This window comes from Talpa europaea (genome assembly GCF_964194135.1).
Source record: "Talpa europaea genome assembly, chromosome: 4".
NCBI lineage: Eukaryota > Metazoa > Chordata > Mammalia > Eulipotyphla > Talpidae > Talpa > Talpa europaea.
This window is the reverse complement of record NC_140070.1, coordinates 109,367,254-109,394,365: the sequence shown is the minus strand read 5'-3', so window position 1 is coordinate 109,394,365 and position 27,112 is coordinate 109,367,254. Positions and strand designations below refer to the sequence as shown.

General features: G+C 41.9%; 1 protein-coding gene across 1 annotated transcript in view; it reads right to left on the bottom strand.

Annotated features, from left to right (window-relative positions):
• MB21D2 (Mab-21 domain containing 2) overlaps positions 1–26,815 on the bottom strand; it is a gene marked incomplete at both ends in the record, with an annotated part of 95,216 nt that extends 68,401 nt beyond the window's left edge. Inside the window, one exon of the mRNA XM_084232346.1 lies at positions 26,605–26,815. Within this exon, the coding sequence (XP_084088472.1) occupies positions 26,605–26,815 (211 nt within the window). The remainder of the gene's footprint in view (positions 1–26,604) is intronic.
• Between the last annotated feature and the right edge of the window lie 297 nt (positions 26,816–27,112).

Below are 27,112 nucleotides of genomic sequence, written 5' to 3'. Positions count from 1 at the left end.
CTATTTCTAATACATAATAAAAATACTATGAATATTCACGTTTCCATCAGCCTGCTTGAGCAAATCTTGACAATTTGTCACACTTCTTTCAGTTTTAAGTGATAAAAAAACTACAGATAGAATATTCTGTTCTGCTCTCCTGTCATTTGCAGAGGTCATGTCTATCCCAAAAGGTATCATTCTCAAGCATGTTTCCATCATTTTACCATATATGTGTAGTCATAAGCAATGTTTAGTTTTATTTATTTATTTTTTAAATTTATTTATTTTTATTTATACAAGCACTGGATATAGTCAGAAGCGCGGGAGGGTGAGAGAATTCACCAGAGCCAGAGCGGGGAGCAGAGCAGGCCGAAGGACCGAAGTACACTGCTGAGGGGAGCAGCGGGCGGCAGGAGAGGTCTGCGAGCCATGTGGGGCCCTCCTAGGGTGGCCAGGGAGCAGCCGGGGATGGAACCAGAGCTGCAGAGGCTGCGGGCAGCGTCGCAACCCAGCGCTCACCCGCTGCGCCACCGGGGAGACCCTAGCAATGTTTAGTTTTATGTTTAACATTAAATAAATGGTGTTGTGTCCATAGAAATCATTCTGCCATTCTGCAACTTGGCTATATAAACTTAATGTCTTCGAGACTTATCCCTGTTGGAAATACAGCTCTGGTACATTCATTCTAATTGTTGTATGGTATTCCAATTTCATTCCATTTTCCACAGTAACCTTGTACCTGAAATGATGAAAGAGTAAGTATTTTGCCCAATTCTTAGAAGTAATGACTCAAACTTAGTTCTTACTCAAGAGTCCGAGTAAGAACATGCTCTTTTTACTGCAAAACTGATTCCTGAAAAAAGGAGAGGAAATTACAAAGGCTTCACCCAAAATCCTTTGGCTGCAAGTTAGGGAAAGAAAACCTCCAGTCTCACCACTGTTTCTACATTCTTTATTGTACAAACAAGGCCGCCAACTTATGTACAGAAGATGCTAAAATGGATCTCTGATTTTTTAAAGCTGAACAACAATCTAGGAAAATAAAACACAGACGGCATATTTGGTGCTACTAAGGAATTAATGTTAACTTTTTTGAAGGCGTGATGTTAAACACACTGTTATGTTAAGCAGGGAAAAAAGCTGCTTAATGTTTAAAGAGTTTCAGCTTTGCTAGGTCAAAAGAGTTGTCATGCTTCGTTGCACAAAAATGTGATTGTACTCAATTAACACCATTGAACTGTGCACTTAAAAATGATGAAGACAGTACATTTTATGTTGTATTTTACCACAAATTTTTAAAAAGGGGTAAATTGTATGTTGGGATTTGATTTAAAATAATTCAGGGTGGGGTGGGGAATTACTGGTGAAGCAAATTTAGTTGGATTGATAACTATTGAGCTCCGTGATAGGTAAATAGGGTTTTGTTAAACTAATCTCCCCATTTTTATGTTTGAAATTCTCCAAATCCAACTCTTAAATAAGGGTTTAGGTCAACCAAATACAAATTCATTTCATTAATAAGTTGTTTTTACTTTTGAGTAAAAATAAAATGGGAGCATATTTTTCAAACGCTAAAGACCTTGAGACTAGCTTTACGTGCTGTGATTCTGGGATGGACAGTGCTTTTCTTAACTGCCGATGACTCACCTGGGGACCTTGTTAAAATGCTGCTTCTGTTCAGCAGGATCGAGGTAGGGCCTGAAATTGTGCATTTCTAACAAGCTCCTAGCATTGCGGCAGTCCACAGGTCACACATTGAATAGCAAGGAAATAAGGGACTTACAGGCAGCAAGCAAGTATTTGCACAGGCACAAGTCAGCAAAACTTCATTTAGATTGCTTCCCTGGGGACTAGAAGGGCATCAACACTGCCGCTCTGTTCTGGTGCAACCCACCCCTTCCCCCCCAACCCCCACCAGGGGAGTCAGGCCTCAGTATTCAATTAGTGGTCATCACCAAAAGGGAGGACCCTACCAAAACAGAAGAATCCTAACAATCACGTTAATCACGTTTACTTTTTGAGGCCAGCCTGTACATCTAAAGGCATTCAACATCAGGGAAAATTTACTGTCCAGACAGATTTCTACTCCTACTAAGAACTGAATCAAAGACACATGTTTTAGAAATTAAAGTTCAGAGACTCAGGCAAGACTTGGGAATCATTGACGAATCACAAGAAGGTTAAAAGACCACAATATCTTGGAAATGCTAGTAAATTCCATCTGATAATGAAATAAAATTTACTTAAACATATAAGATCCTAAACTATAAACTCTCTAAAGAACCCCAAAATGAATTTCTACCTAATAAAAAGCATTATTCAGGGAATGCTTTAGTTCCTCTAATGTCTAGTGGTCAGCAGTTGGTCTTCTGTCCACAGATACTACTCTGTTGTCTGCTCGATGACAGATGCCCAGAGGCAGAGACTGTGCCTGAGACACTGCCTCTCACCAGTTCTGCATGATCACAGCTCCCATTTGTTGAGAGCTTGCTAAGTGCTAGTAAGTGCTGAGCAGCTTATATAAACTTTTTCACTTAAAATGCTTTGACTATATTCATTGTCTTTTGAAATCTAATTAGAAGCCTCTAAATCCATCCCCCCCCCACCCTGCAAAGATTTTTTTTTTTCCTAAAATGGTAAGTTTTGCTTCTCTCAAAAAAAAAAAAAAAAAGTTTGTAAAGAATGTACAGTGTTTTCCTTGACTCCTGACCATTCACGTAGACATGACAGGGACACACCCTGAGGCGGAGGGAACAGAAGCAAGCCACACCCGTCCAGCCTTCGACACCCACATAGTCCAGTGATAAAGTCACTTAAAGAAAAATTAAAATATATTTTAATTATTGAACACACACACACACACCCCATACTTTTTAAATTCCATTCAAAGCAAACAGAGGAAATTCTTCTAACAAAAGGATTAAGGAGGTCTCTATTAAAATGGTTTTTAAGCTAGGCCTGGAGTACAGGTACTTAAAATATTTGAAGAAGAAAAACATATGAACTAAGGCACCGAAGCATGTCTGAACTGAGACCAGCAAGTAGCTTGGAATGGCTGGAATGCAGAGATCCAATCTGCTGGGACTCCAGGAGAAGAAAACTCAATGAATTGGTTATTCTCAGAGGTTCCTCAGCTCTAAATCTCTATTTCTGCACTTAACAGTTAATTTTGACTTAATGTATTACATTTTTTTAAAAACGCTCACCGTGCCTAGCTCTCAGAAGCATTTCCCTGGGGCTGCTAGCTACAGGGGAACTCCAAGACACGTGCCCAGTCCAGATCCTGCCTGTCCCTAGGGTTTAACATAGGGTGGTAAAGAAATATGTCCATATGTGTTTTCTAGAGTCCAAAAACAAAATGAAACAATAAAAATGTGGCTTAATGCATAAGATGAATTCAAAGTGTTGACTTAAGAAACTCCGTCTTCTCTGTAAAGGATAGATTTCAAGACATAAGAAATATATAATGCTGTTTCTGAAACTATAACCAGTCAGAAAAGCAATTCTTTTTACTCTTATTTCCAGAATACATAGAAACAAGGGTAAACTTTTTCTGGACATCATTCTGTGTTTCTGGAAAACTATCTTCTTGGGATAAATAACAAAAGCAAGTTCCTGTGTCTGTCCCAAGATAGGTATGAGAATCAAATATATAAAAGTGATTGTTAATGACAAAGTAATAAACAAATGAGTGAAAAGTCCCCCACTTGTCTATTTTCACAGATCACAGAGGCCAGCAGAAATTTCCATCAGAAATAAAAGAACTAAGATGATTTTCCCTAGTGTTCACAACACACAGACTTAAACCATGATTTGAGTGAACCCTGAAAATTCAAGACAGCAGATAAAGAGCTTCTACTTTAAAGAAAGACTGGACTTTAGAGTGTAGAAGACTTAGTTTTTAATGCTGATGTGGCACTGTGTCAAAGGTAAGTCTGTGCTTCCTGCACAGTTTCTAGGTATTGAAAAAGTCTGATGCAATCCATTCTGTAAGCAGTGAGTAAAGGAAAGTCTTACCTATAAAGTCAACAGTGGGCACCATGCCTCTTTCTTGACTTCACGGGTACAAACTCATAAATTCTGAAAGCCAAGAAGCCAAGTGATTGTGCTATCTTGTAAAAACCTGTGAAACAAGTGAATTTCAGCAAAAATGATCTATGCTGTGAGAATAAAGCACAAAGTCCTATCGGCCACCCTCTCATCCCTCATGGCATGTGGTTACTGATGCAGAAAGCACAGGCCTCTCTCGAGTCCCTAAATATCAGATCCAAGCAGTGCAAAGGAGAGGGAGATGGAATGGCTTTGTTCAAATATTAATAATAAAAACTGAAAGATGAACTTGATTGGGGGTAACTGTTGGTGACAAGTTTTATCCAAATCTAAAGTTGTTGTATTTTTAGAGGTCATTTTCAATATTTCTTAACAGTTTATATCAAAGGAAAAGAACACTATTCAGGGGCAGCTGAAACCAAAGATATATTTATTAATAGAATACAAAACATGAACCATTATCTAACATATAAAAAGTTCTTCTGGAAACGTCCTATATTTATCTCCAGTAGGTAGGCAAGGTCCTGCCTTGATATACCTAAACTCACTGTCTTAGCTCACTCCCCACAAGAGGCAACTCAATCTTGGCTGCAATAAATACACATCTCTCCTTCCCTCCATCCCACACCTCCTCCCACCACAGTCAGCTCTACACTCCAAAGCTGATACCTTGGCTCACTGCTATCTCTCTTCCTCCCCTCAAAACACTGGAGACTAAAAACTTCCAAGAGAGAATGAGGCTACAGAAATTTTCTCTCCAGAACAGTGATGGTTGCCATTCTTCTTAGATATCAACTATGTCAGGTATTGTGCTGAGTGTCTTATACATTATTTAAACCTCAGAAATATAAAATGAATTGGCATGAGATTCAAGGAAGTTAAGACTCATGCCAAGAGTTAGGTAGGAAAACACAAAGCCGGGATTCAGACCAAGGACAGTCCAATTCCAAAGTCCTTGCTCTTTGTTTTTTTCCCACCTCTATAAGCATTAGTAAATGGAAGCATTGGGGCTGAAGGCTGACAAGGGCACTGAGAGATCTAACATCTTATTCCCAACAGTTTTAATCTGCAGGTCCAGTATTCCACATGCCTGAACACATCTTGTCCCTGCCTAATCATTTACCCACAACAAGATCTGGACAGGGAGGGAAGGGAGCGTATCAGGGCAACTCTTACATGAGTTTGCTCCTATCCATTTTATGTCTCACACATAGCTGGAGCTCTGTGGTCTTCTGGCCCTGCCTGCTTAAGACCTGCCCATCTTCAGTTCTCTTCATCCAAAAACAGATCATCCTTAAGCTTGTGTCTATGAGAAAGTGTTCAAAATCTGTCTAAACCAAAAGTTGCTAACTGCCTAATATATGCTGACACTCTGCTTGATGTTTTACTTGCATTAGCTTAGTAAAGTCTCAAAAATCCCCATGATGATGTATGTATTCACATAACCAGCATCAATATTGGACACCTTTTCTATGCACAGTCACGTTTATATATGTTTGTGTGTATGAAATATAATATATATTTCCATATGTTATATAATATGGAAAGTTCAGAGAGGTTAAGTAGCTGAATATGAAGTGGCAGAGAATAAAGACTCAAAAAGCCTTGACAAAAGGTGATAAGGTTTTGAAAACATCTCTAATAAATTATTAGTTCAATATTCAATAATACACAAGTATCTTCACATACATTATCTCATGTAACTCATCAAATCTACAATTTGTTTTAAAGAAAATATTGTTTCTCCATTTTGCCAAATGCTGGTAACCAATAAAAGTAATTTTATTAAGGGTACATCTAGGTATGTCACCTTTTAACTCCTGATGAATCACAAACCTTCAAGTAGAGGAGCCTTTCTTCCCTTGCATAGCATAGTAAGCCTAACATGCCTGTTTGCACAAAAAGTAATATAAGAATATCCCTAACAAGTAGTAAATATTCTATTACCAAACCAAACCAACTTCAAAAGCTTCAATTGAAGACCAACTTCAACATACACTTACAAATTTCTTCTCTGTGCCAAAATTTATTGTTCTATCTTATATAAAGTATACAGTCCTAGGGATCTCAGTCTGGTAGTTGGATGGGAAATAGAGAAAGGAAATAGGGAGAGAAAATGAAGTCTAAAGGGAGTAGTTTGGTGCTGGTAAGTGGATAAGCAGATTCTACATTCCTACAGTTTTTTATGAGGAACCCTAAATTTCAATTTTTTTTTAAATCATTACCTGAATAGTTAGTTGTGGCCATCTAATTCATTTGCATATTTGATTTCAACATAATCGGGGCCAGGGCCTCCCCAGTGGCGCAGTGGTTGAGCGCAGCTCTGTGAAGCTCTCCACAACCTCTGCAGCGCTGGTTTGATTTCCCGGCCGGCCAGGGAGAAACCCACATGGCTTGGCAGACCTCTCCTGCCTTACCCACTGCTCCCCTCAGCAGTGTCTTTGGTGCATCTGCCTATTCTGTTCCCTGATCTGTCTCAGGTAAATTCTCTCACCTTCCTGCACATCTGGCCTGCACCCCATTTCTTGTATAAATAAATAAATCTTAAAAAAAATAATTGGGCCAAACATAAGTCTGAAAATCAAATTCAGGCTGTAGACAGCTCCTATCACCTGGATTAGAACATACTCATGTAACAGAAGGTGTATAAGAAAAGCATCATAAGAGACACGGATTTGTTTCCAACTCGGTAAGTAAAAAACAAAGTGGGGAGGTTTTTGCAAATAGACTGTGTGAGAGAGGAGCTGACAGGGGTTCCCTTCTGCAGAACATTTTCAAGAGCTTCCTTCACAGGGCGAGTGTGCTGTCAAACCAGGTTCGGATTGGGCATTGGATAGTACAGGGCCTGGCACCTGGAACACACTCAAGAGATAGTAGTAGTAGCATAGAAAAAGTTTGAATTTGAATAGGTTTGCCACAGCAAGCTACTTAATATCTCTGTGCCTCATTTCCCTCCTCTAAAAAAATGTGCTGGCAAAGACCAAGCCTCAATAAACGCCAGCTATGTTTATGGTTGCAGAGGTGTCCCCCGAAGTAAAATGTGACCAGTGAGAAAAGCAAAGCAAAGCTACGAACCTAGGTCAAAAGTTTCAGCAAATGATGTTCTAAGAGTTTAATCTGATTTCAGGGATATTAGTCAACCGATCTGCACTTTAAATGCTTGGTGATTAGCTTGGGAAAAAGCAAAACGACTTACCTCACAGATTTAGGGGTGAAAGCACTTTGTATACTGTAATGTGTCAAACCATAAATAAACAAATTATGAGAGCAAATAGGAAACACGAGCATGAAGACCACACAGAGCACAGGAGGGAGGAGGCCCCTGGTTGCTGGCACATGAAGAACTGAGCTGAAGAGCAACCTTTTGTTAAGTTCCAAGATCAGCTTCCAAAATGCCTCACACCCAAAGCCTAGCTGGGGCTCACATTCGCCAGCAACTGGGGGTTCGGAGCGTTCCCATTCTACAGGTGAAGATTTAAAAATGGGGTCACCTAAGTTAAAGGGCAACCACATGTATCACCCTGCCCACCTGTCGCAGGACACAAATACGCAGGAGAACAGATTAGAAAATAAGATCAGCTAATTTTAGAACGTAAAAACAATAAATTTTAGTTCTTAAAACGCATGTGTGTGTGTGTGTGTATGTTTTCAAATTATCTTAATCTCATGCTAAATACTCTGACTATTGGGTGTAAAGTTCTTGACTTTTCCATAAAAGTCAAAGTATAATATATAAATTTTTTTTAAAAAACTGCTGAATTTTTTCCTTTTTAATTTTTTTTCATATGGCCGGTACAGGCAGACTGGGGGCTAATGGTACAGCAATTGAAAAGAGAAAGCAGCTTGATAATTACCCTAATGTTTCTAATAGAGTTACATACACAACTGGCATAGAATTATGTGGGGAGGGGGTTGCACTGGATACCTCTGAGCCTTTGAAATCATATTACTTAGAACTTGGCAAATGAGCAGTATTTAAAAAAGATTAAGATGAATTTCCCACTTGGTATCCTATTTAATTTGCACAAAATTATTTGGCTGTCACCTTCTGTGTAAGCTGCTCGGGGTCTTTTTGGTGTTTTGCACCGTGCAGTCACAGTCCACTGAGTGGGCAGCCCTGACTTCTGCACCACGAACAGCAGTGGGGCCAGGCAACCAGCCCAAACAGAGGCCAGGACTCCCTGGAGTTTAATGAGTCACGCTTGCTTCCAGCCACAGGAGGGAATCTCAGCTTCCCCGTGTGTTGTGTGATGTGACGCCAGGACTTCCTCAAATGAAAAGAGAAACTGCTCTTCAGACAGTCCCTAGAAACATAAATAACTAATCCAAACCACAGCAAATCACAACATCTAACCTACGCATTTCCTAAGTACAGCTATTTGATCAATGTTATGACAACAATAAGAGAAATGCCTCTACTTATGGAATCCTAAAATTGTGGACTAGAAGCAAAGCCCATTTTCCCCATTTTATAGCGGGGAGAGTGAAAGGGGAAGTGACTTTCTGGAGATGATGAAATTAGAAAAAGAGCAAGATCTCAAACATCCCATGAAATTGCGATAATGCTCCATTTCCTGAAATACCTGGGAAACATCCTCAACAATTCCTAGCCTTGTGGATATAGGCTACAATGATCACCTCTTAGAACCCAGCCCAGGCAATTACCAGGCCTGGGTTATCTCCCCACAGCTGATTTCTTAATAAAGTATAGCCTCCCCCAAGCTTGGAGTCCAGCTCTCTCCCTGCCCCCCTGAAGATAAGCACAGGGCCTTTTTCATCTTATGTCTCTACCTCTCATCACAACAGAAACACAGCAGGTAACTTGACCAACAAACTCAAAAACACTTAAGAATAGCCAGTATCTTACACTCTTTTTGCCCATAACCCATAATATGGAGGTTCAGGTTATTTTTATTTCTTTGTTTTCCCCTGAGGAGGTATTAGATTTCTTCTGTTCCTGAAAAGCAGAGATGAAACTCCACCCCCTGCATTCCTTAAGAAGCCCTCTTCTCTTCCCTCCCCCCAGCACCCCATACCTTCACCTAGCTCCTTCACCTCACCTCCACACATTCTGCCTAGGGCTGTGCCTCTGTGAAGGGGCAGCTTTCCCTCAAGAGAAAGATTCCCTTTACTCTTATTCTCACCCAACCATAACAAAAAGGTAACTTTGGTAAGATGGGCATTGGTAAGAAATAATCCTTTTTGCCTCACTTTTTAGAACATATTCCAAGCTCTTCTTGATTCCAAGATTCTTGGCATCTAACTCATCTTCAACTTCAAGTTCACCAACCCTCTCCACACAAATAGCCTGTCACTGAGTCTTAAATAAGCAGGAGGTGAATGTAACAGGGCAGTAGGTAGAAGGGGTCAGGGACTTACAGGGGAATTGTTCCATGGCACCTACTAATCAAGGAAATCACTTTTTAATACCTTTACTTTTGGTACAGGGTATACCTTCTTTATTTTACAACAGGTGCCCATCTTCAGCACCACCCTAAATTTTCAAAAGGACTGGTGCAATCTTAAACTCTGAGTGAGAGTTTCACTTTTTTCTCCCATCTGAAAGTATATCCCAATCATTGCCAAGTGAAGTGTCCCCTAAATTATCTCCCTCTTTTCTATGTAAAAGATATTACTTTAAGCATCAGATTTAAAATATCTACTTTATTTTAATTACATTAACCCAGCCAAGCAAGAGATTTTCAATCCATTCACCAATCCTTCTGGGGAGGGAGGACTCTGTTCCTCTCCCAAAGGTCTACTTGGCTGGGTTTGCAGGATGACTGGGTAGATCTGCTGCTTGCTCATCCCACACTTTTTGAAATGTCTGGGAAACTATTAAAAGACATTATAAATGCCTTTACATTTCCTTGAAAATCTAGCTTTTATTTACAAGATTTGAAAAATCACTATGAGCATCATTCTATCAACTTGAGAAAATATTGCACCAAATGTTTGCACAAAGAATCACACCATACCCTTATTTGGACGACTGTATGCCACGCCTCTGTTCATAGGCTAACACACGAATTCCATTTAGAGAAAGGCAAAAAGTATTTTCAGCAAAAACATGGAAGAGAAGGGCAGTTTCATGTAATGTGTTGCTCACTGAATGCATCACACTTGCTTTCATTTAATTCTTAAAAAGCCTTATGAAGTTGGCATTCTCTTCCCAAATATTAAACAGAGAATAAGAGAGGAAACATATCCCTGTCTCATTAACAACAAAACAGGCTCAGAAAGGATAGTTTGCCCAAGGTATCAGGGCTATCAGGTAACAGACCCAGGAGCCTGACTCCAAAGTCCACATCTCTCTTACATTCTTCCACCCTGCTTATGCAATCATCCAATCGAGGAGACCACACCAGGGTTTATTTCCTCTTTATGGCAGTGATACCTCCTTTCCAGATCCAGCAGGACAAAGGCACAATACTGCTCCTCTCTAACAAGGACATTTAACGAAGAGCACAAATTTTGCTACAAGGACACTTTGGCTATAAAATCAGCCCTCCAATTAGCCTGGTATTCTGCTAACATCTCGCAGATATTAACAGCACTTCAAGATACTAGTTACTGAGGTGCCTCAATTCGCAACCATGCAAAGTTGTACAACTCCTTGATATTTGGAGTTCAGTATTGGGGTGTCTTGGGTGTCCCTACAGGAGCTTGTGTCTAGCTGTGGGACCACTGGAGGGGATGGAGGATGGTAATTGAAAGGAGTAGGGCATCTACAGACAACAGCAGTAAGAAATGGTGGGGGAGAGAAAGCGAGGGAGAGCCAATAGCGCTGTTCTCATTATTTCTGAAATGAATGACAAGGTGTGACAATAAATGATAAGTTCTTCTGAGAGAGACAGCAGACAAGGAATGGGAAGATGGGGGAGTTAATAACAAACTTGTCCTTTTATACTAAACAATTTCCCTTCAATAGATCAAACAACTCTGTGAAGTCCAGGAGATATTTATTATAAATTGGTGACAGATGATAAAGCAGAGGCTTGGCAGTTCACCCAGTCTGCTCAAGGTTTACAAGCTAGTCATCGGCAGGTTTCCAAGCCCAGGACTGCTCCTGATCACAAGCCTCTGCAGAGATGGACAGACAGCGGCTTCACTCACTTAGAGGCTAAGTACTAAGTTTCTAGCTCCCATTCTGCCTACACAGCAATGGAGATACGGGATTATGACAAAGAACAGAGCTGCTGGTTGGTACCAGCTAACTGTGACCATATAGGAAATAAGGTCAAGTGCTACTGAATTTTCAATTTGCAAAACTGGTTTGGGGAAAATCTCTCAACTTTTAAATGTGTGCTCTGAATTTTGAAAAACACCATGATGGTTAAACCAAACACATACATGGGAAAGTGAGACCAGGTAACCAGTTCTACACCTAATGTAAATGTAAAATGAAGGGCCAGACCAAGTGTCCGGTTCCTGACTAAGAGGCCACAGGGGGTTGATTTATTGGTGCTGTAAATTCGTATGTCCACCAAGAATTAGCACTGCTTCTCATGCATATATACTATTTTTCAAACATATGTAGATGCCATTATAATAAAATTCAAAGTAATTCATGATTAACTAAGTTCATATTGTAACAGGGTGGTCCCCAGGAAAGGGGGAGGTTCCCTGCCCCACCCAAGAGAGGGAGGAGCTGAGCAGGGAGAGGAGAAGCTGCAGAGGAGAGTGAGGAAGGAAGGAAGCAGGATGGAGCCAGGAGACCTGGAGGAGGCACATGGAGCCTAGAGACACGTGAAAAAACTGAGCTTGTCTTTTGGTCGTGGACTGGGTGACATAGATATGGGTAAGACCCATGGGGAGGTGACAATGGCAGCCTTTATCTTAATGTTGATTTTGCTCTTTTCCTTCCGGGCTTGTCTGGTTGTTTTTGACCCTTTTCTGTGGGTCCCCACTGGAAGATGCTTTAGACTTGAGGCAGGCTTTGGGGCCTCGTTCTGGGCCAATCACATATGAATGGACTTTTACCCACGAGGGGATGGGTAACTTTGGGTGCTTCATTTAGAAACTAGACTCTTTGCCTTACCTGTATTGTTTCCTAATTTTATTAAAGTTCCTTCCCATTAAAGTCTCATATGTTTTGTGTTGATTCAGCGGATGGCAGAACCCATTCAGAATAGGCAGGTTTGCGGGGTTTGGGCTGCCCCTCTCCCTGTCCTATAACAATAGTAGCTTTCTATGTTTATTCATTTGCCCCCCACCCCTGCCATGAACAGTCAACATATAACCACTAGCACTGAGCCCTCATAATTATTTTAGTTTAAAAAAAAAAAACCCTCCTATTTAGAAAAGGTTGGAAACAATTGGACTAGGTCATTTCTAAAGCTCATAATTTATAATTCCATGATTGAATGCTACAAAGAGACAGGAGACCAGCAAAGAAAAAAAAAAGTGTCATAAACACACCAAGGTATCTCTTAAAAACTCAATACATGCATGGCCATCTCCATGCCTTATGGCAAACTGTACCACCAACTGCTCATATTCAGAGCAAAAGCTAAATAGCAATAGATACCAGCAATACTTATTCAACCCCTCCCCAATATTTACTGAATAATCATGTTTCAGGCGAGTTAAAAGACAAAAACAGACACTCGATATACTACTACTGAACTTCTATGGCAGCAGGAAATAGCAGACATCAATCACCAGACATGCAAATCCATAACAGATTAGTGCAACTAAGGCACTCATGAAGCTAAATGCCATGTTAAGAGTCTGACTGCACTGGGCTGCCCTGAAAGGCCTCCTCAAGAAGGGATGATTTGGTTAAACTGAAATGTCATGAGTAAGAAGAAGTTAAAGGGGTATGGGGTGGTACTGGAGATGGGGCATTCTTGCAGAGGGCTGAATGGGTGGGGATATGGCATATTGGTATGTCTAAAGGCCTAGAAAGCCAATGTGGTTGAAACCAATAGAATGAGGGCATCTGAGGTTTGAGATGAAGCTTAAAAAGGCAATAGGAGACCAAGCATTGAGGCCTCATCAGATTTAAAACAATGAGGCTCTAACGTAAAAAAAAAAAAAAAAAAGGGCTGCAATGTGGGTTCTGCACACGGTACCCATTACATAGCAGGGACACAGATATTTGGTAAAACTGAAGTGGTGATAGGAGATGAAGATAAAGATGAGACATGCTCTGGGTACCAAAAGGCCTTATAAAATACCCTGAGGATTCTGATCGTTATGTGAAGAATAACGGTCTATCCCTAAGCGTTTAGGCATATTTAAAAGATGACATAGAATGTGATGGATTTAAGAAATGCAAGACTGGGAGCAGAAAACCCTGTGAAATTACTGCAGTTGCAGCAGTAGCCCAGGCTAGGGTGGCAACATGGGAGTGGAGAGAAGAAATAGAGTCTAAGGAAACAGACAGAATAGATAGTTCCTTTTCAGCTCTGGAGTAGAAAAATGAGAGAGAGCTCAGGATGAATGCCAAGTTCCCATCTCAGGCACTTTGGTGAATGGTGGTGTGGCCAGATTTGGAATACAAATTGGACACTTTGATTTGTGGCAACTTTGGGTCATCCAAGTGGAACTGTCAAAAAGACAGGTAAGAGTTAGGCACAGACTTAGGAGGCAGGAGCACAGGAAAAATGGAACAGCTGTAATATAGATCAGAGGAAGTGTGACTGGAAGAGCAGCACAGTCACCAGGGATTGGGAAAAGTCCATCTTCTAAGTGGAGATTGAAAAAGGGGAGAAGAAAGGGGATATGTTGCCATGGAAACCCAGGGAGGGGCATTTAGGTGCAATTCAAATGGGGAATGACAACCAAGGCCATACTTTGTTTTCTTTGTTTTGATATGGTTTCTCCTTGAGGGCATTGGTCATTATCTGTACTTTATTTTTTCTCCATCATTCATCTCTTTCTAGGCCTTGTATCAACAACAGGAAGGTTTAGTCCCTGTTATATTCTTACTTCTTTCCAGAGAGGGCCTGTTGCACAGTTCTCCAAGATCTCTGTTGAAGGAGTGTCTGGAGAAGCCTAAAGATTTGTGAATCTTTAGGAAAAAATCTGTAATGAAGGAGAAATTTCAAATGAAAGAGGCATGAATAATCTCCAGGGCAAAGAGTGAAAAGGCAAAGGGATAGAGAGGAACAGGAGCTGATTGGTCTTGAATGATACAAAGATACTCACAGGGGTCATTTCCCATCAATCCCCTTCCCCAGGAAAGAGATTATAAAATTCTCTTCCATGGGTTTCTACACTGTCCTTATGGGTTGACCAAGCTCCCATTCCCACTGAGATTTTTTTGCAGGAAAACCACATGTAAGTAGTTTGTAAATGAGGCTTCTTTGAGGATTCTCATTCCAACCCTCAGTAGTAGGAGCATTAAGATCAAGAATTTATTTCAACCCAACAACTGATTTTGTAGGAAGATCTAAGCGCTTCAGCTTCAAGGCTTTAAAACCAATCAATGTATAAACATCTGCCTGTACAAAGCAGGGTAAATGAACAAGGTTGTTTAACAAGTAATTATTCACTTTTCAAAAGTAGTCACAGCACTAAAGAAGCAGATTCCTTCATTCACATAAACCCAATTCAATTTATAAATTTTGATTTCAAAGTAAGTTTCTTATGACTATGTTTGGCATCTGCCTTTCATGGCAAAAAGATCTGCTCCCTATCCTCCCCACAATGACAGACAACATTAACTATGTCCTAGTTAAAGATTCTAAATCTGGAATGAAATCCACTGGGTAGGGAGGGGATAGAGGAGAGGGAGAAAAAACCCTGCATGCTCACAACTGCCCTAATTTACTTAGCATCAAGGGCCTGCTTGACCTTTATACAGTCTTAAATCAATCACTTACCTGCAAGATACCTTCTTACTCTCAAAATGAGGAAACTGTGGGTGAGACAAGATTTCAAAGGACTTTTCAATAAACATAAGTCACAAGCATCAAAAAAAAAAAAAAAAAAAAAAAAAGTTGGTCCTGAGGGCTGCCAAGGAAAACCAGATGAGGGAATGTAAAGACTCTGACCAGGAGCCAGAAGAATTTTATTAGCAACTGGCCACAGGACCATTAAACCTGTTCTCTACTCTCACTATTCCCACACCTCCATTGGCCCCCTTGTGAAGTTTAGCACCACCTGTGTTTGTCTGTCAGCAGCCAACACAGAATCCGGCATCACGGTGTTGCTCAGGCTTTGGAAACGTGCAAGCAGGGAAGGGTTTGGATTGCAGAGGTCAGAATCCTGCCTCTGTTCTCAGTTGAGAGTGACCTAACTGCTTTAGTTTCCTTCTCTGTAAAGTGGGAGTGATGTCAGGTTGTTGTGAAGATTCAACAGATTAATGATTATAAAGCACTTAGAAGGGTCCCTAGCAAACACTGGGGAAGTTTTCTAGTATTTCGTAGGGGCTTGAATTTTTACATCACTAGAATGAAGAGGTTGGATGAACTGATCCCAAGAAAAGCCCCATGGGTTTAACTCCTCTCTAATTCTCTGAAGACTACTACAATTCTCTAAGTCTTCCTAAGGCTCTGTGTGCCTTAGTCCTCCTTCAAGTCCAAAGGAGCTTCCAAGCCCATGGAGCTTCAGCACTCCCAGTGCAGGCTGGTCCCAGACTTCTGCCAGTCCCCTGCCTTATCACATACACAGATTGTTCTGAGATGAAAATATTCATCTTGATACTCAAAGCTGTGGAAACAGTACAGGGATAAGAAATGAACTTATCTCACAGGAAAGCAGCCAGACAGACAAGGGACAATAAAAAGATAAAAACCAACATGATGGAGTGGAAATACACTGTGGCCACAATATTATTTAGCACTCATCCTTTCACATTAATTACTGGAAATTCAAACTACAAGGCAGCTTTTAGCAGGGGAAATGTTCCCTACCTTGAAGCACAGCCCTCTTCAAGTGGCTTCCCTTCCCTGTAAGCCTGGGCAGCCCCTCCCTGGGCAGCAAGTGGTACTAAGTGGATGTCTCAAGTGCAAACACCTTTTTCAGGAAGCAAGACTTGCCAGACATTTACCTAATTCCCACTCTGCCCAAAAGTAAAATCAGTGTTCAGCTAATCAATGATCAAGCTTCCTTTCCTTTCTGGATTTCAGTTTCCACTTCTATAAAATACAGGAGGGAAAAATTCAGACCACCTCATTTCCAAGTTTTCTAGCAGTATTAAAATTGTAGTAATCCATTAATGATTTTCATTTTGTAGGAGTAAAGGGACTTTTGTTTAATGAGGTAAAAGAAAAGGTTCATAGCTATTTGCTGCTTTCTGCCTGAGAACAGACTTCTTGGGTTCAAAATCCCATTCTACTATGGCTCTGTAACTTTGCACAAATTACTTAACCTCTCTGTGCTTTGGATGGCTCACCAGTCAGCATAGTACCTTCCTCAGGACTGTTGCTGTGGTTAATCTAGTTACTACATATAAAGTACAGAACTTTATGTTTACCATCTGGAGCATGGTAAACATTATTTTATTGTAGTTATTTTCAAAGTTACATAGTTTTCCTATTCAAAGGGAAAGTTTATTTCAGGCACAGTATACTAGGACTAACACTAATGCCAACATACATGTAGGGAGGAAATGTGGGGTTTAGTCATGATTCTAGCCCAAAAACTATCTGTATGCCTATAGATAAAGCACTGCCCTTCTCTGGGTTTCAGTCCCCAAGAGCAGGCAGCTCAAGAGTTTCCCTGAATGTAGCTCAGAGGTTAATAAACTGGGAACCAGAATGTTCTTGACCTACAGTTTTACACTGTGTTCCTTTAATAGTTGACTTTATTCTCAATATTTAAAACCTGGAGATTTCACATAAAAATCCAGACTCATCCTGTGACTCCAACCATCCAATGCTGACCAGGCCTGGCCCCACAGCAGCGGTGGTTAAAGCACGGGCCCTAGACCAGCAGCAGCTGCATCACTTGGAAACTCATTAGAAATGCAAATTCTCAGGACTGGATACCAGCCTTAGGAGATTAGAAATTCTGAGATTGGGCCCAGAGATCCGTGTTTTACCAAGCAGGAGGTTGACACACAGGAAAGTTGGAGAAGTACTGTGGTAGAGGATCAACTGGCAGGAGGAGCAACTGAGAAGTGGTGGGTGAGCCCCTTCAGACACAGAGGTGAGAGGAGATCTCCTTCACAGCAACTCCCTGGCATCCCTGACTCTGGCACCAAGCAACAGTGGCATGTACTGAGCTGCCACAGCACTCATTTTCCTTCCCATCCAATCCCTGGTGGACCTTTCATCACTAGCTCTGCTCTAGAGGGACCATCTCTCCTCCCAAAAGGGCGAGGAGCCCCTCAGGCACTGTATCGAGGACTGTGTTATTCCAAATCAGAAACATCAGCTGTGTGGAAGCAGGCTGCGCACACCAAGGGCACAGTTGAAAGAACAAACTGTTGAGTTTCCTTTATTAATCACAACACCATCCGCACAAGCAGCTGCTATTAAGAACAGCTGCGCCTGCTAAAAGGGTGATCTTGAAGCAGCCCAGAAAAGTGCTTACAAGTTGAATACCGATAACAGGCACGTGCAGACTCGCAGTGTATTGACTTGGTTCTTCCTACTGATCCTCAGTGCCTCTCTAGGGGCCAGAAATTCTTCTTCCATTCCCTGGGACTGGTTGCCACAGGGCGGTGAAATAAGGGAGACTGTTTTTAGAATCTTAACAAAATACAAAGAATAGGGTGTGGCGTCAAAGGACTTGAATCTGACCCCCAGCTCAACCATTTAGTGACCTTGAGTGAGTTACTTCTTTTGACCATGGGACACTTCCTTTGTTAAAATAGACATGGACATCATAAGGCTGTTGCGAGGAGTGAGTTAAAATGAGATTATGCAACTGGAAGTGCAGACTAGATAAAAATAAAGGCTTATTATCATTCCATGAAAACCAGTTTGTCCCATAAATCATCTAATACAGGAGTGAAGTTTTTTTTAGTCTAGGCTATCAGGTGAAATCACAATCACATAGCTACAAATGGCCTTTTGAGGGCAGGTAATCCAGCCTTTCTCTACACCAGCACATGGTACTCACTCCAATATATGCTGGGTGACTTTATAAATTAAAGAATAAATGCTTAACACCATTCTATATACATTGTAGAAATGCAAATATGGTTAGAAGAAACAAAAAATGAATCAAGACTTTAAACAACTCCCACTACTGACTTGACATAACTCACAAACAGTAATCATGTCTTTTTGTGTGTGTGAAGGAAAAAATATAAAAAACTAACACTGAACAACAGGTCCCCGTGCCAGCTTTATTCATGGCAGCACTGTTCCTAGTTATCTGTCTTTTTATCTTGTGCAGAGGGAATTCATGAAAAGGCACTTAAGAGGACGAAAAGCAGAGAGCTGTTTCCTGGAGACAGGGCTTCACATAATGGCATAATTATGAACTGTCCTTAAAGAGATCACTCAGATGGCAAGTACATGCCCAGGTCCGCTGTAAACACTGTTACAGACTCTCAGAACCAGTTGGGCAAGGCCTAACATGCGGATCCTAAGACAGGGAATGCATACCTATAGGGCATGTACTTAACCATTCTATGGTCACCCGCTACACACCCTCGGTTCATAGAGGAGAGCAGTCCAGAGAGGAATGAAGCTGTTGCATTGCCTAGTCTGTGAATACAGGCTCCCCCTAGCATCCCCACAAGCACCCTGTGGGCAGATGTTCAAGATTCGGGTTTAGTCCTGTTCTAGAACTTACTCTATTACCTACCACTAAGTCACATCATCTCCCAGAGTCTCAGTATCCCTGTCTGTAAATGGGGGTTGTGAGTTCCTACTCAGCCTTTCTCAAAAGCCTGTCCAAAGGACAATCCCATGTCATACCAGATGTGAATATTTAAGTAATCTGTGGTTGAAATTATGATTAATAATAGAAATTTATAATAAGGAACTCTACATTTTGGATTCCAGAGTAAATATCCAAACTCTTAGAGGTTGACTGGTAAGCAGATGGAACACCTTTCTGGAAAAGATGAGTTATGCCTTCCCAACATTCTGAAAAGCTCTGAGAGGCCCATGAGTACCCTAGGAAAGTAGGGAGAAAAGGTAGAAGCTACAAGGGGACATTCCCACAAGTCACAGTTGCTGCTCATGGTCAACAAGCTACAGCAATTAACTTGGGATATTTCTTAAATCTTTAAGGCTATGTCTATATGAATGTTATTCTTGGAATCCTGAAAATACCCCCGACCTCTCTCTGCTACATAAGGTGATCAGATCTGACTCCAGAAAAGATGAAATTGCATGGCTTAACGGAAGGGGCAAATGATAAAGAGAATGTTAGAAAGTGTGTGTTGCTTAAATAGAGACCGACATAAGAAGCCTCACATGGTAGTGCTCTTTTAAAAGAATCAAGTCACTGAATACTCCATAAACATCTGTGGCTACTTACATGGCCTCACTGGGTGCAGCAAAGATAAATAAGCCAGGAATTCTTTAACATATAGTATGGGGGAGACTGGGTTAGGACTATAAAAGGAGACCAGGTATTAGGAGAACACAGAAGGTAAATTTTTCCCCCTTAGAGAGAGAGAGAAAATATTCCAAAGTCACACAGCATTTCAGCTGGGCAAGGAAAACAAAGCACAGATGGGGGTTCTCAATCCCTTCTTAAAAGTGAAGATTCAGCCATCTCTGTGACACAGATCATTTCACAGGCTGGAAAGCCTATGGGCTACCAAAAACAATAGTCTGTCTATATGAATAGGATAAAATTACACAGAATTTCAAAGAAAGTCAGTATTAAGACACACAATGCATATAAAAATAAATATGAGAGTACATGATTCTTCATTAATGCATTAAATAAAATCTAGTAGCATGTCTCATAACACACCATAGTGGCCAAGCACAATCAATGAATTAGAATTTTTTAGATATCTGCAGCAACTATAATGTGAAATGTATCTGTGATTTTTATTGGTGACAAAAGCCAAAAACATAGGTACCACTCATGAATACCATTATGGTTTGTTACTTGCTTTTATAATGAAAAGAAATGCCATGTTTCAGTTAGAGGTTAATAAAAATAAAGGTCTATTTTTCCCCAGTGAAGTTCACAGACTGTTTCCACAGCCCCGGTTACGAAATCCTGACAGAGAATATCATCTTTGCAAGGGAAGAAAGTGAAGAATATGGGTGGTATTATGTCACCATGTAAAACAGGAAGAGACAGGACTCTACTTTGCAAGAATGGTAAGACCCTCCAGAGCGGCCAAAGTGAAATTTCATCACCCAAAATTATGAAATCACAGAATATGTTCCAAGTTCCAGAATGGTGCCCTTTGGAATAAAAGGCAATGCATAATAGAAGTTTGGAGAACATCATACCATGGGCTTCAGTTTATAGCTCCTTTTTAAAAATATAGCAGATAACAACATACTGATAATTCTTAAAAAACACACTTATCCAATATGATTCTTTGTCTATAAAACTACACACATGTAAGTATGAGTGGGTCTGAGCATTTCTAGGTGCCTAGGAAAAACAAAGAAAATAATTATAATAGTAATTAATAGTGATTACAATTTAGAGGTGATTTTACTTTCTTCTTGTTTTTTTTTTGGAAAAGAGGCAAAAATGCCCAATAAAGTTAAGAGATGTATTAAGGTTAACATCTATATCACAGAATACAAAATACAGCTGGTACTAGAGGTCAGAAACATCCTTTTGCACCATGCAGACATTGCTAGATTCAGAAATGAAAGCGCCCACACGCACATGAGGAAGGCATTATTAGTCCCCTCTTATGTATTCAAAAACCAAGACTCAGAGTAGTGAAGTAACTTGCCCAGTCACAGAGCAAGGAAATGGAAAACATGGGGCTACAATCTAGATCTTCTACCATTCTTGAGGGCAGAATAGGATCATTAGGTTAAAAGCAAGGGTTTTGCATCAGTTTGACCTTCGTTAAGTACCAGCTATGTCACTTATTTGCTGGTAAACTTGTGAAATTTCTGAATTTTTCCAATCCTAGGGCTCCCTGTAGTTCTTTGCCTCAAAGGGGTAGGATGAGTAAATGATACAGTGATAAAAAGCCCTATTACAACCTCTGACACAGGGAAAACACTAATCATCTCAATCACCATGCCTCGCAGCCTCTGTGGGAGGTATGGTGGAAGGACTCCAGTTCTGGAAGCCAGCAGACATGTCTGCTCATTAGGCTCAGCAGCCTGATTCTCTAGTTTCAGAAGCCAACTGGGATCAGGCTCACTGTACATCGAAGCAGGGCTATGGGATGGGAAATATACAATATCAGCCCCAATCCTGGACATCAGACTCAACCCAGGAAAACATCAGCCCAAGCACAGTAGCCAGTTTGGGAATTTCTAGGACTTCTGATTCAAAGTCTAAAATGGGAGTAGAGATTCCAAATTGTTAAAAAGCTTTAGGAGAATCTAAAGAGCTAACAGTCAATGATAAGTTATCAATCTGATATGTTGGAATAGAACATTTCTGTGAATACAGAAGGGGCCCCGCCTAATTGTGAGCAATGAATCATTCCATGGGTGGCCCCACAATGCATCAGGAAAGGTCAAGGATGGACAGCTCAAGGGCGTCTCTGTCCAGGAGAAAAGGCAGTGACTGCCTAGGACCAGAAGAACTGAAACCAAACTAGTAGCAAGACAAATGTTCAGAGGTACCTCCCTGCCTTAGATGCAGGATGATTTCAGAGCTGGAAGAGACTTCAAAGTTAATCTTGTGTGTTATACAGATAGAACTCACTAATGACAGAATGCAAAGGAGCTTGCCAAGACTTGGAGAGACCCACAGAGCAACGATTCACAATAAAATTCCTTAATAAATACTGCTTAATGAAGTCATTATGAGAAACATGGCAAACACTGGAAAGTAGGACTTCAAAATGATGTGTTTTAAAGAGGTAGAAAGTGTCTCAACTGGGGAAGGTCCACAGCACTCAGAAGCACCATACTACAAGTTTAGAACTTGGAAGTGGCCATGTGGTATTTGAGTCTGAAAAAAAAGACAGGAGTCAGCAAATTTACTCTCCTAGAGTTGGGGGCAAAGGAAAAGAGGGAGGGGTCTCCCAAGATGCATATAAATTTCTCAGAGATGTTCACCATTACTCACCTCAGGACCCTGCATACTTCTTGCAGACAGCAAAATAGTCAGTAAATATTTGCTGAGTGCATGAATATAAAAGAAGCGATAAAGACAGACAGGAAAAATCATTTCTGCTCCTACACAAGCAGGAAACTGGATGGTGAATTTCTGGGAAGTGGGGCCTTTTGGTATTTAACCCAAGTGCATTGGAAACTGATGGCTAGTACAGTGGAGGAACATGAACTTTGAGTAAGACATTACAGGGTTCAAATACAAAACCTGTACCATCTGGGTATAAATATTTGACCTCTTTGAGCCTCTTTGTTTCATAAGATGGGTAATACCCATCGTAAACTATTTCATACAGCTAATCTATTACACATCTAATACTTCATCGCCAATGGAGATATGATGGTATTTATTCTTACAAAGTTCTTGGAAGGACATTACATGAACTAATGGATTTACGCAGTTAGCTAGCACAATGGTCAGCACACAGAATAAGCATAACAAATGGCAATGTATGTTGGAATTAATCATGTCCTCTATAGTCAGAGCCTATATTCTTCTAGGCTGCCTCTAATCATACTCCACAATCCTTTTGGAAACCAAGCTGCAGAAGTAATTCCAGTGTGTTCATTCACTAGATGGTCTAGTAATGCCCATTTCTTTAAAGAAATAATAAAGCCTTTTTCATTTACAAAGTAACTTCACATTCACACATAATTCTGAAACTGTTACTGTTAACTATGTGTAGCAGATGAAAAAACTAAGACCTCCCAACCAGCAAGAGGCAGACTGGAACAAAATGACAGATTTCAACAGACCATGGTTTTATTCAACCATAAATTCAAATGAGTGAATTTATGGAGTAAAGATTATGACTCGCATTGCTCCGGAAATCATCACAGGTGCTACTTGGATTAAACTAGTACTTATACTTGAAATCAGAAACAAAATCTAGAAAGAAACAATAATATTTCTTTAAACAAAGCCCTTCTTCTGAATTAATGCATCCTATGTTTAATAGTTTGTAACAAAGGAACAAATCTTAGATTCAGGTTGCTTCAGTTTTAATAACATCTCTTCCATTTATTAGCCATAGGAATCTGAATGGCTCTTAGCCCCACCAAATTTCACTATCTTCATCTGTGTAATGGGAAAGCAATACCTACATAGTCTACTATAGCTCTGTGTGATGTCCCTGGCATGGAGAAGGCAATCTGTAAATGAAAGCCATCCTACTAACAATGCCAGGGTACAGACCAGTTGTTGGGTAAGCACTGACTTGTCTTCTTCTTGGCTGCTCTAGCTTCTGCATACCCCCAGTTCTGGATCTGTCCAATGGCGACACAACCAGTCTCCATTCAACCTCACCAGGGAATGAAGATAACAAAAGAACTGGCAGAGACATTATGCAAATACCAAATATTATTAAAACATTAATGAACTCTGGCAATTTCCCTGAATTTTGATAAATGGTGTTTATTATGCACTGCCAGCCTCTCACACAATCTGGGCTCCCAAATATTAACTAGATAATAATAGCAATCATTCTCCTAAAAGACCAAGGTATGGAGAAATAAGAAATTAATCTAGACGACTCTAGCTGTCTCCAAGGAATCAATCTCTGCATAAGCAGAGAAAGTCAGGATAGATGACAGAGACCACTGAGACCCTAGTGACTCCCTAGACTCTGCAGATCAACCCCATAGCCTGTGTAGAACCTTGCTCCAATAGGATAGTGAAGTTCCCTGGTGTTGCCAGGTCACTGATTATGGCAACTCTCTACCATGGCTTCACACTTCTGAGTGAAGTTGTATCCAAAGTAGACAAAAGGGTGTGGGGAGTTGGGCAACTTTATTCCAAACTAACAACCTTATATGAAAAGAAAGTGGCTGTGCCACCCCCCTGCAGTTTTCCCCTATCCCATGTTGAAAACAGCTTCCTTAAAGAGGCTTGCACCAAATTTCTCTGCATTTCATTCTGTGCAAGTGCATAGTGTTTTTTTAAGCAACTGGCAATCCTCAGGTACAGTTTAGACAGAGGCTGAACAAAGCCAAGGGAACTCGCCCCCCACAACTCCTAGAAATAGGAGCCTGGTGTCACCCCAGTGACACCTTAACAAGCTGAGGGTCACTAAGACACCTCATTCGCATATTCATGAAAGACTCAAGGCTGTGGCCAGTGAAACAAAGTGCACAAAAAGATTTTGTTTTATCAGCCAAGTGAAAATCCGCTTTAGAAAAAAGTAAATCCACACGGGGACCCTTGCTGTCACCAAACCTTCACTTGTCTAGAGCAGCCAGCACCTCATTAAAGAAAAGCAAGGACACACAAATGAATGCGCCACCACACACAGGCAAGCTCATTTCACCATCTGCCTTCTAGTGTCCAGAGGGGCAAAAAGCTTAAATGACACTCCTGAATTTTCTCTCCTGCAGGTAGAAAAAAGCCAGATTCCCAGGGGGGCAAGAAACACTCTCCAGCAAGGTCAATCTGCTAGAAAGGAATAAGAGAGAATTTAGTTTATCCATCAAAACAATGCCACTCATCACATTAAACACTTGTAAATTAAGAGCCCTGTTATAATTCACCCATCATATCTGGATAAAGGCTTTGCTAATTCAGTGCATCAGCTCTGGGGTTAGAATAGAGTTCCTGACCAGCTGGGCAATTCAATTTACTCCTCCTTTTACCCTCCCATTTTTAGTGAACTAGCCCCTTTCCTTGTGCATTATCCAGGGGAGGAGACATCCAAACTGACAGAACTAGACAGTGGCAGACTTGCATTATTTATTTCAAAAAGAAAGGCCATGATTAAGCAACTTAAATAATTACTCTAAGCATTCTCTTTATGTCCCCATCTTCCTGACAATCACATTGAAGATTTTGGGAGCTAGAATCTTTGTGAAGTTGTAAGTACCACTCTAGAAGCTCACTCCCACCAGGTTAGAGAGTCGTTTTAAAAACACACACATTTAACTCACCTAAAAAATCGCATGGTAGAGAGCTTTTCAATGACATAATATCAAGGATACCTTTGGGGAGTGTGGGGCAAAAGGTAAAAACCAACCTCAAGTTTTAACATATTTCATCCAACTTCCCGAAGCAAACTCATGTTCAATTTGTATTACCTTTCACTCAGACTGTGTGGAGGATAAAAGCCGACAGGGAAGCGAGCACCCTAGGATAACCAGCAACAAAAGACAGCTGGCTGAAACTCAAATAAAGGGCAGGAGGAAGACGAAAGCTATCTTTCTCTGTGGCTAATTTTTTCCACCCCAGTTAAATTTTCCACTACCGGGAAAACTGGCCCAGTATGTATTTGTAGAGCGCAGAGAAATACGCGTTAGGGCAGCGCTACATCGAGTCTCAGTTCTGCGGCACGTTAACTGCCAGGCCAGGCAAGGTATGCCAGTCGGGTTCCACTGGTGGAGCCAAAAGCTAAATGGGAGGCTCCCGGCAGCGGACACTCATGCGGCTCAGTAGCAATACTGTAATCTGAACGACAGGACACCTGAAACCGGGTTAAGTCTCCCAGGCCGGGCTCAACGGTTTTCCTTTACATTCAACAATCTGTTTGAAGAACTGTGGATGCCAGGCTTGGGGGCAGGGGGGAGGGGGCGGATTATTCTAACCCTGACGTTTCCTGGGGTCGGAAACTCGAGGCAACTCTCTTGGTCAGCGCAAGGACAATACACAAAGGAAGGGGACAGCGTGTTCCTTGGGATCTCAGCTCTGAGAAGGGGCATTTTGCAGCTGGGAATTCCCAAATCAACCAGCATCCCAAAGAAGCACCGGAAATGCTTCCGACTGCTTCAAAGGGAAGTCGATTTGCAAATCAAAGTTGCAGGAACTCCGGGCGCCCAGCCTACTTCGGCGGGTTACTAAGGAACACCCAACAAGTTTGGCCACCGGGGGCTCGGCGTGACAGCGCCGCGCCGCACGACTAGAGAAGCAACTTGTCGCTCGGGCGCCGGGCCAGAGCGTCCAGCCGTCTCCGCGCCCGGAGCGCAGGAGAGGACCCGAGACGGCGCTGGGAAAGCGCAGGTCCCAGCCTCGGAACCAGATCCCTGAACTGAAAGGCGCTGCCGGGTCTCACCTGGACCGCTTAGCTTCCAGGGGCTTCTCCCCGACAGTGAGACGTTTCACCAGGAGCACTTCACCTGCCTACCAGCCCCGGGTCGGTGCAAAATTAACAAAAGAGCCAGTGACCAGCCCGGGGGTTGGAGGGGGGTTGGGGTGGACAAGACCGGCGCAAAGTAGAGTAAGGAAATGAGGGAAGGCAGTAAAGCTTTCGGCTGAGAAAGAAGGGAAGAGGCGAAACAGAGATGATGGGGTCTACCCCAAGCACCCCGACTCTGGGAAGAAAAACCAAGAAGGATAGAAAGGGCAAGAAGGGGGAATGGGTTCTTTACCCCTCTTCCCATCACACACACACACACACACACACACACGCTTTTCCCATCACACGCATCACACACAACCCCTTTTTCTCCTTACCCAGCATGGAAAAGATGAAATCCTTGGCTGTGTGAATCTCCAGTGCTCTCTGGTCATCGTATTCCCGCTGGTCGTGCTTCGTGAATTCTTGGATGAGTTTGTTCAATTCCTCCACTCGAGCTCCCGACCTGAAATCCAGCTCCGGGAACGCAGGCTTGTTGTTACAGCCCAGGGAGGCTGCCTTGCTGGCGGTGGGAGCCGCCATCTTCATGCAAAACGCGCCGAGTAGCAGCTCCGCCGCGGCGGCAGCACCCACCCCCGCCCCCCACCCCGCCCCCCGGGGCCTCCTCCCTTCGCCGGCTCCCCGGCTTTGGCCCCGGCCCGTGGGCGGGCGGGCTGGAAGGCTAGGTCTGGGCGGGCGGTCCCAGCTCTCAGGGCTCCCGGCGTCCGGGATTCAGGAGCTGGACTGCAGCGAGGGTGCGTGTGTGGCCCCGACACCCTCTCCTGCCGCCCCACGCCGGCCCCGATGCTGCAGGTCCCTGCCCTCCTCTGGACCTCGCTGGCAGCG